This window comes from Triticum aestivum, chromosome 5B (genome assembly GCF_018294505.1).
Source record: "Triticum aestivum cultivar Chinese Spring chromosome 5B, IWGSC CS RefSeq v2.1, whole genome shotgun sequence".
Taxonomy (NCBI): Eukaryota; Viridiplantae; Streptophyta; class Magnoliopsida; order Poales; family Poaceae; genus Triticum; species Triticum aestivum.
Genome location: NC_057807.1, coordinates 574,447,247 through 574,457,140, shown reverse-complemented (window position 1 = coordinate 574,457,140; position 9,894 = coordinate 574,447,247). Strand labels below are relative to the sequence as shown.

General features: G+C 44.4%; 1 protein-coding gene and 2 non-coding genes across 3 annotated transcripts; 1 reads left to right on the top strand and 2 right to left on the bottom strand.

The window, feature by feature from the left end:
- Positions 1-2,916: 2,916 nt before the first annotated feature.
- LOC123113313 (protein NAR1) lies at positions 2,917-7,681 on the top strand (the record flags this gene model as incomplete). The annotated part of the gene is given in 11 exon segments (XM_044534511.1): positions 2,917-3,075; positions 4,097-4,179; positions 4,272-4,425; positions 4,589-4,775; positions 4,911-5,037; positions 5,437-5,587; positions 5,667-5,716; positions 5,946-6,117; positions 6,329-6,455; positions 6,559-6,650; positions 7,215-7,681. Coding segments are annotated over 11 exon segments (1,455 nt in total), but the record flags the coding sequence as incomplete, so codon positions are not given.
- A 414-nt stretch (positions 7,682-8,095) lies between these two features.
- TRNAK-UUU (transfer RNA lysine (anticodon UUU)) lies at positions 8,096-8,167 on the bottom strand. Its single transcript has one exon. It is a non-coding gene; the product is annotated as a tRNA-Lys (tRNA).
- A 1,131-nt stretch (positions 8,168-9,298) lies between these two features.
- TRNAK-UUU (transfer RNA lysine (anticodon UUU)) lies at positions 9,299-9,370 on the bottom strand. Its single transcript has one exon. It is a non-coding gene; the product is annotated as a tRNA-Lys (tRNA).
- Positions 9,371-9,894: the final 524 nt, after the last annotated feature.

Below are 9,894 nucleotides of genomic sequence, written 5' to 3'. Positions count from 1 at the left end.
CCTTTATATACGGAGGCAGGGGCACCTCTAAACACACAAGTTGACACAAGTTGATCCACGTGATCGATTCCTTAGCCGTGTGCGGTGCCCCCTGCCACCATATTCCTCGATAATACTGTAGCGGAGTTTAGGCGAAGCCCTGCTGCTGTAGTTCATCAAGATCGTCACCACGCCGTCGTGCTGACGAAACTCTTCCCCGACACTTTGCTGGATCGGAGTCCGGGGATCGTCATCGAGCTGAACGTGTGCTCGAACTCGGAGGTGCCGTAGTTTCGGTGCTTGATCGGTTGGATCGAGAAGACGTACGACTACTTCCTCTACGTCGTGTCATCGCTTCCGCAGTCGGTCTGCGTTGGGTACGTAGACAATACTCTCCCCTCGTTGCTATGCATCACATGATCTTGCGTGTGCGTAGGAAAATTTTGAAATTACTACGAAACCCAACACTTATAAACCTGACGTTTGGAGTTTATCTTTCCGTAGTTATTTGTGCTCTCCCCAACTGTGCTCACCCATGGCTCATTTTGTTTTTGTTTTTTTAGAATCTCTCACCCATGGCTCATAGGCTCGTATATTTGGTTTTTGTTTTGGAAAAGAGGCTCATAGGCTCGTTCGCAGGCCAGCAGGCACGAATTTGACCCACGGAAATAAATCTGAGCCTAACCCACCTGATCCCGTAAGCGCTAGGGTTAGAGCATCTCCAGCCGTTGCCCCCCCCCCCAGGACGCATAAAAATCACCCCCTGGAGGCGAGCCGGCGATTCATTCGATGTCGGGGGAGGTTTTTTGCCCAGTCGTCGCCCCCAGCTCGCCCCCAGGCGCCGATGTTGGCCCACTTTTAAAGCCCCACTTCGGCGAAAAGGGCCCATATGGGCGAGAATAGGCCCATATTCAGTGTGGTTCGCCGTGGCTCGGCATTCAATTATCAATGTAAATATTTTTTAACACATATTTCATCATAGAAAAATCAAATACTTCAACAAAATAGTACAAACAACAAATAGTTCAATACAAATTAAATAGTTCAACAAATAAAAACTCATATTTCATCACATGTCGTGCCCGGCATCGCCCTTGAGCCTCCATAGATGCTCTATCAGATCTTGCTGCAGTTGATGATGCACCTGTGGGTCTCGGATCTCTTGACGCATACTGAGGTAGGCAGTCCAGGTTATCGGTAGCTGGTGATCAACTTGGGCAAGAGTACCCTGCCTGTGGTATGGTTCAGTGTCAAACACCGGCTCTTCTTGCTCGCTCTCAATGATCATGTTGTGCAAGATGACACAACAGGTCATGATCTTCCACATTTGATCTTTCGACCAGGTCTGAGCGGGGTACCGGACAACAGCAAATCAAGATTGGAGCACGCCAAATGCCCGCTCGACATCCTTCCTGCAAGCCTCCTGAATCTTCGCAAACCAGGCGTTCTTGCCTCCAGGCATAGGGTTTTTGATGGTCTTCACAAATGTCGACCATCTCGAATAGATGCCATCAGCTAGATAGTACCCCTTGTTGTAGTGCCGCCCATTGATCTCGAAGTTCACCGTAGGAGAATGACCTTCAACAAGCTTGGCAAAGACAGGAGAGCACTGCAGCACGTTGATATCATTGTGAGTTCCTGGCATACCAAAGAAGGAGTGCCAAATCCAGAGGTCCTATGTGGCCACCGCCTCAAGTATCACACTGCAACCGCCTTTGGCGCCTTTGTACATCCCCTACCAAGCAAATGGGCAATTCTTTCATTTCCAATGCATACAGTCGATGCTTCCAAGCATCCCAGGAAATCCTTTTGCTGCATTCTATGCTAGGATCCTAGCAGTGTCTCCCGCATTGGGTGTTCTCAAGTATTGCGGTCCAAACACTGCCACCACTGCCCGACAGAACTTGTAGAAACACTCTATGCTGATGGACTCGGCCATGCGCCCATAGTCATCTTGTGAGTCACCGGGAGCTCCGTATGCAAGCATCCTCATCGTTGTCGTGCATTTCTGGATCGAGGTGAATCCAAGTTTGCCGGTGCAATCCATCTTGCATTTGAAGTAGTTGTCGAACTCCCGGATGGAATTCACAATCCTGAGGAAAAGCTTTCTGCTCAGGGCGACCGAGAGCGCGGGGGGTGGGAGGCTGGTCGAGGAAGAAAAATCTTGACTTTTCACCTAATGGCGTGGGTCAGCCGCGCTTTTCCCTTGCGTCGGAGCCCCCAAGTGCCCCCCAACGCGTCGGGTTCGGCCTGCGGCCGCCGGCCGAAAAAAAGCCAAACCGGCATCGTCCTGGGGGCGCGACTGGGCATTTTTTTGGCGCCGGCGCCGAAAAAGTTGCCTGGGGGGCCTGTTGGGGGCGCGGCTGGAGATGCTCTTAGCTTCATCCCCCAATCTGTCCTCTCATCTCCTCTCCCGCGACCCCTGCTGCCACCTCCCTCATCCTCCCCCGCCCTCTCCGGCGACTGAGCACCGCGTCGGACGGCCCCCTATTCCTCCCCTCCTTCCCCGCCGCCAGGCAGCTCGCCGTCTTCCCTGTTCGGCACCACCAAGCACCAACGACACCCAGGTCGGCCCCGTCCCAGGTCGCCGCCGCCAAGCGCCGCCGACGTCGCCCTAGTAGATCAGCCCCACAACACAACAGCTCGCCGCCGTCAAGCACCACCGGCGCCATCCCAGCTCGCCCCGCCCCAGATCGCCCCACTCCTGCAGGATACGCCGCGTTATTTGCAAAAGCCCCCTTGACTATTGTTGATTTCGAAACAAAACTGTACAAATAGGCGGAACAAGGAAGGCCCACCAGTGAAGGCCAGGCCCACGGGGATATAGGCCGCGAGCCCGCGACCAAGCTCCCTCCATCAAAGCAGCACGCAGAGGCCGAGAAGAAGAGCACGGATTGACATTGACGACTGCTGGCTCGGCTCGGCCTCATTCCACAGGAGGCCAAGAAGAAATCCTCCTCCAAGCATCCGTCGCCGGCGATGTCTTCCAGCAGGTTCTCGCCGGCGCTGCAGGCGTCGGACCTCAACGACTTCATCGCCCCCTCGCAGGACTGCGTCGTCTCCCTCAACAAGAACTCCGCCGCCAGCCGCCTCCCGGTACCCTGCCCTGCCGCCCCTTCTCCCCCCCATTTTTTTTTGGCCTTTGACCTAGTATTTGGCTCTGGGGCTGGAGCTTTTGCCCCGCCCTGCTCTTCGTAGCCGCCCCGCGCCATCCCCCTGCGGCTGCAGAGGACGCGGTCTGTGTCCGCGCAGCCTGTATATTTTTAGCTTTCGGATGGTGACGCGTGCCATTAATCCTCGCAGTATTGATAATAAGAGTAGAAAGGATGAGGAATGGTGAACGGGGTTGAGCTTTCTCTCCTGCTGTTTGGTTATCTTATAGGAATCGATTAGGGGAATTGGAATTCCAGTTAAAATCCCTTCCAGTCTGAAGGGGATTTAGTCGGATTATTCAAGGCGTACAAACAAGCCCGTATTCTTTACTCTCTTTTTTCTCCTAAATAATACAAACATATGTCTCGCCAATCAGTAGTATCCTTCATGGAAACTAGAATAATTAGGTCTTGAGTTCCACACCAAATAGCCATGGTATTCTCATTTTACTTCATAGCAAGTTCGTTTGAACCAAATTAAAATTTCAGCATCAGCTGTTAGGCGCAAACAGAACGGAAGGCAAAGTGTGCGGCGATGCTCGATGAGATCATTGGTTTTTCCCAGCTTGTCGCATTGTGTAACAATCTCCAATAACATCACTTCTTCATAATCAACAGCAACATTGTAGCAGGTGCTTCACTTGGTGAACTCCTGGTGCTTACCGATTTCCTTTTTTTATAACTTTCCCTGAGTCTAGTAACAGGCGTCGCACTTGTGTTAACTTAATCTGTCCTTTAACGAAAGCTTACTTTTGTATCTCGATTATTGGAACGATCTGTCTGCTAAGTTTGACAACTTGATCAAACCACTGTGGAAGTCGTAGATACATTTCTGCACAAAACTAATAAATTGACTTTACATTAGCACAAACAGAACTTCGTAAATTCATCTTTCTTGCATCTCACCTAACCCATTTCCCTTCCACATGCAATTCCCCTATATTCCTGACATTTCCATTTTACAGATTAAAAAAAAGCAAGTTGTGGTGAGTACAAAACCTCCAGAAGAATCGGTCAAGATTTCTCTCAAGGACTGTTTGGCTTGCAGGTTATTACCAATTTTGTAGCCCTCGCCTCAACTGTAAAAGTAGTGACCTGCCCAAATGTAAATAATGCTGACGGCTTCCTTTGATCTCATAGTGGTTGCATAACATCAGCAGAGACAGTTATGCTTGAGAAGCAAAGCTTGGATGACTTTGTTACTCGCATCAACTCTGGCAAAACCGTCATCGTATCTGTATCTCCCCAGTCAAGAGCATCATTAGCTGCATTCTTTGGTCTTTCTCAGTCACAGGTAATTCTATGTGCTTCACCTGACCACTACCTTGTCAAAGTTGTCACCATATAAGTTGTTTTGTAATGTTTTCCCTAAATTAGTGTCTTTCTGCTTTAGCTGAATGACAAGTGCTCTGCAAATAATGATAACAAACACATAATGCAATTTTTGTTATCTTCAGGTTTTTCGAAAACTAACTGCTCTGTTCAAGTCGATGGGTGTGAAGGCAGTGTATGATACAAGTAGTAGTCGAGATCTGGCCCTAATTGAAGCATGCAATGAATTTATTTCACGCTATAAGCTGAGTCAGTTGTCTAGCAACAAAGAAGTTGGAACCAGTCTTCCTGTGCTTTCATCTGCATGTCCAGGTAAAAACATTTATACAAAATATGCGTCACTTTTGCTACTATGCAGTTTCCTATATACTACTGATATTCCCTTACTAGTTAGTTAGCTATTTACATATCTTCTATAACTATATGTGAATCTCTTCCTCCTTACAGGCTGGATATGCTATGCTGAAAAGACCCTTGGTTCATATATTTTGCCCTACATCTCATCTGTAAAGAGTCCCCAACAAGTGATTGGTGCAGCTATCAAGCATCACATGGTTGAAAAACTTGGTCTCAAGTGAGTAATTTTCCCTAGTTCTAGATCTAAATATGTTATTTTCAGATCTTTGATCAGACATGAGAAATTAGTACCTCTTCTTGTCCGAAATTGGACTCCTTTTTTACTTCACAAATTTTTATCTTGTGGAAGTATAAGATCATGCAATTATATTTCATGACAAATTGGGAAATACAGTACAATTTTCTGGTGACCAGTCCAAAATATCTTGAGAGACACTTACGATTTTTTACGCTTTCTTGTGACCAAGTGTTTGTGACATTAGGTTTTTCCTGGTCTTTGCAATGTAATATCTCCATTTGACGAATTGGATGATTATTTCAAATAAAAACCATGCTTATTATGAACTATCATTTTGTGATATTTTTGTTTGTAATCGTACTTGAATGTATTGTGTAGGCCGTATGATGTTTATCATGTTACTGTGATGCCCTGTTATGATAAAAAACTTGAAGCTGTCCGGGGCGACTTTGTTTTCTCAGTGGAAGAAAAGGAAGTTACAGAGGTGGACTCGGTATTGACAACCGGTGAAGTGTTGGACTTGATACAGGTTACTAATTTATTTCCTGCAGTTGCTTGTATGTTTTGAAAAACTCCGAGACGCTTATATCACTTTCATGGTTGTGCAGTCCAAATCTGTCGACTTCAAGACAATGGAGGAATCTCCTTTGGACAGATTGTAAGCTCCTTGTATGCTTGATGTTCTGTCCCTCTGGATAAAATTCGGATGAAATTCAATGCGGAAATATATATTTATATGTTCTGTTCAACTAGTACTTCTATTTAGTATTTAGTGAAGCTTTGATTTAATCGACTGTCGAGAAAAAGAAAGATAAAAGTAATTTTATATGGTTACATTTATGCTTCATCTCCTCTGAGAATTCACGTGTACTTTAATTGCAACACAGATTAACAAATGTTGATGATGATGGTCATCTATATGGGGTCTCTGGTGGCTCGGGTGGTTATGCGGAAACCATCTTTCGTTATGCAGCACGTGCGCTCTTTAATAGGGAAATAGAAGGCCCACTTGATTTCAAAGTCTTGCGAAATTCAGATTTCCGTGAAGTTACATTGGAGGTACTCCCTCCGTCCGGAAATACTCGTCGGAGTAATGGATGTAATTAGATGTATTTTAGTTCTAGATACATTTATTTTTAAGCATTTCTTCGACAAGTATTTCCGGACGGAGGGAGTAATTCATTGTCCCCATCCATCCCTAATTGGCCTCGAAAGCCACCCTTGCTGTTGCCTTCGCATCATTGTGTATATAACATGTTTATGCTAACAGGTGGAGGGCAGTCCTGTTTTGAAGTTTGCCCTTTGTTACGGGTTCAGAAACCTACAGAACATTGTTAGGAAGGTTAAGATGGGAAAATGTGAATACCAGTTTATTGAAGTCATGGCTTGCCCTTCAGGTATTTCATTTATGACACTGTGCTGCACGGTCGCTTCTAATAACTTCTTTCTGAGCTTTAGGATCTAGATACCCTCTACTATACACTGATTATCGCCGTGCAGGTTGTCTGAATGGGGGAGGCCAAATAAAACCTGCTAAAGGCCAATCTCCCAAGGATCTCATCCAACAACTAGAGGGTGTGTACATGCAAGATGTAAGTTCTAGCATGCTCACTACATTTCATGTTGGTTTGTAGGGCCTCGCTTCTGTTTGCGATTTTTAATTCTATATCCCTTGTGACCCATTCAAGTTTTATATCAAAGCTCTCTGCTATACTTCTGCAGCTTAGGCCGTAGGTTGTCCCCAATTTAGGCCCAGCATGCTACTGATACAGTACTTTTGACCATTTAAGAAGACAAGAAAAGAAGCATGCTATACAGCAAGTTCTGTTAGTGCCTATCACACCTTCTCATTGTAGTTTTGGGAAGCTGTGCGTAATTTCTGAACTCACTAACCATTGATTGTCTTATTATCCTGCTCCAGTTTTCTGACATTATATATTCCCCTTAATGAAGCGGAAAACAATAAACTTGACTCGGTTCCTACTCCCTCCATCCCATAATATAAGAGCGTTTTTTAAAACGCTCTTATATTATGGGATGGAGGGAGTACTTTATAATTATCACTTACCATAGATTCTTGCTGCCATCGCCACAAGAGCTTTTTACTTGATGCCAGTCATTATATGCTGCCACTGACTTCAGACCTTGTGAACCAGGTATCAATATCCAACCCCTTCGATAACCCGATCGCGAAAAGATTATACGATGATTGGCTCGTCCAACCCGGTTCAGACAGTGCAAAGAGGTACTTGCACACGCAGTATCACCCCGTGGTGAAAAGCGTCACTTCGCAGCTTCAAAACTGGTGATGCCGGCAAAGATCGGTTCGTTGCGTCGAGAATTCATCGTCATATGTTCTCCTAAGAAACCAAGAGGCACACTGCCGAAACAATGGCAACACTAGAGGGTACAGGCATCATTACCAAGGGTGTTTTGCTTGAGGGCAAAAACTGAGTTTTGCTAGGCCATAGGTTTTCCACCTCCTTTCTTGGTGATCTTGTGTAATATTGCCCCACAGAGAGATAAACAAACAGTGACAGATAGTAAATTGTACTAGTAGCATGTAAAGATAGTAAAAAAAATTCCGGCGTCAGGAAACAGCCGTTGACCTCTGGTGATTTCATGCCGCGTTGTCCTATGATGTCTTGTTCCTTGTTTGACACAATCGTTTGACGAAATAGGTTTTCAACGGCTTGCAACTACTATTATTGTGGAATTATTCATTTCCTGAAGGACAGCGAGAGCTCTGCATTGCCTAGAGCACCACAATCAAATTTGACTTTGCAGAGCGGATTAAGAATTATATTCAAAATCAAAAATAAAAAAGATGTAGAGCAGACGAATTCCTCCCCGTTGTGTCTCTGTTACGTGCGTCCAACGGGGATTGTGAGATCAGCTGGTTTCCAATCCAATATGATAAAATGCATCGGTCAAAATTATTTTATAGAGCGACTGGTGAGATCAGCTGCATTTTCTTTCTTTTCGTTTTTAGTGTATCTTGATTTAGAGTTTAAAAAAATTGCAGAAAAAAAATTAACGCCGACCGTGGGGATCGAACCCACGGCCACGTGGTTAAAAGCCACGCGCTCTACCACTGAGCTAGGTCGGCTCTTTGGAGAAAAAACAGAGATTAAGCTTTTATTCCAATCCTACCACTCCCTCCTATCTATGTCACTTGTCGCAGCTTTAATATAAAACTATAATATGGATGGAAGAAAGTAGTGTACTAGTTTAAAAAGACATGATGACATAAACCACACGACGACCTTGTAGAAAAATAGATGTTGATAAACAATTAAATTCTAGTAACATGTAAAGATGAACAAGATAGGTGTCGATGTTTCTTTCATGCCACATTATCTTGTAATGTCTTTCTTCCAGTTTTATCGCAAAGAAAAAATCTTCTTCCGTCTGGCACATTGACCTGTGTGGTTGTGTTAGTGTACTACTCCCTCCGTCCAGAAATACTTGTCAAAAAAATGGATATAAATGGATGTATCTAGAACTAAAATACATCTAGATACACCCACTCCCGGGACAAGTATTTCCTGACGGAGGGAGTATCATTTTAACTTTCCAACTTCGTTTCTGCTTTATCGTGGATTTTTTTTTCTAAAGAAGAGCGAGCTCTGCATTACTTGGAACATTAATCATGTCTCATTATCCTACTGTACTTGCGTAGGACCGTCGTTGATATTTATCTGCTGGGGGTGAAGACACCAACCAAATAGAGCTTCATAAAGCGCATTAAAACTACCAACATTGTACATGAGACGAATTCCTTCCCGTCGTGCTAATTTATATTCCTTTGCAAAGCGTGTTATGTACATGCGACAATAATTGTGAAATAGCTGATTTCCAATATGAGAAATTGCTTTGGTAAATGCAAAAATTCTATTTTTAGAGCAAATGTGAGATCAGCTGATTTACTCTGTTTTTATGTGGTGGTTTTTTTAGGCAAAGAAGGATCATGCACGATCCATGCGAGGCCAAAACAAGGCTGAGAACCTTCACATCTTCGGACTCTAGATAGACTGGCAGTACATATTTTGTTGTAAGAGACACGTAAAAGGGAAATTAAAAACAAGCTAAGATGCAGCAAGGACAAAAGGGAAAGCCACCAGGTGAGATGTGGTGTGTTTATTGAACACTCTATTCGTGAATTTTCCGAAGTACTCCCTCTGTACATTTTATTTTTATACAGAGAAAAAATAAGTACGGCACAACACATAAAAACAAGCGCCAACCGTGGGGATCGAACCCACGGCCACGTGGTTAAAAGCCACGCGCTCTACCACTGAGCTAGGTCGGCCTTTAAGTTCAGTTAAATTAAAATACCATACAAGTAGGTTTCGATATATAGTTTCAAGAAAGCACTACATATATATCTTGTCTACGTCTATGTCAAATACTTCCCTACGTCTATGTCTGGTCGTGTGGTTTCATATTCAGTCCGAATAGGTCTGTTCAAGTGTTTTTTTTTTGCGAATAGGTTTGGTCAAGGTTAGCAATAGGGCTGGGTCGTGTGTATATATATGTACACACGAGATCATTGTACCGTGAAGAAAAATGAAAAGCAATAAAAGTCAAAAATAAGGGCACGACAAGAGCTCTTAGCTACAAGTTATTTGTGTGTACGTGTTCGTTATTTTTTATATGGTCGTGGACGGAAGTACTACTGCTAACCGAATCCTCTTGTTGACACCAGATTTTGGCACGGTCAATAACTTATTTAAGATGGCCTCAAATGGAGAAGTGATCTTCATGAAAGAGTTCCGTATTGTCGATATAAACATCTTTGAAGTTTGGGTCATCGCAGTCCGATTTCATCTCGAA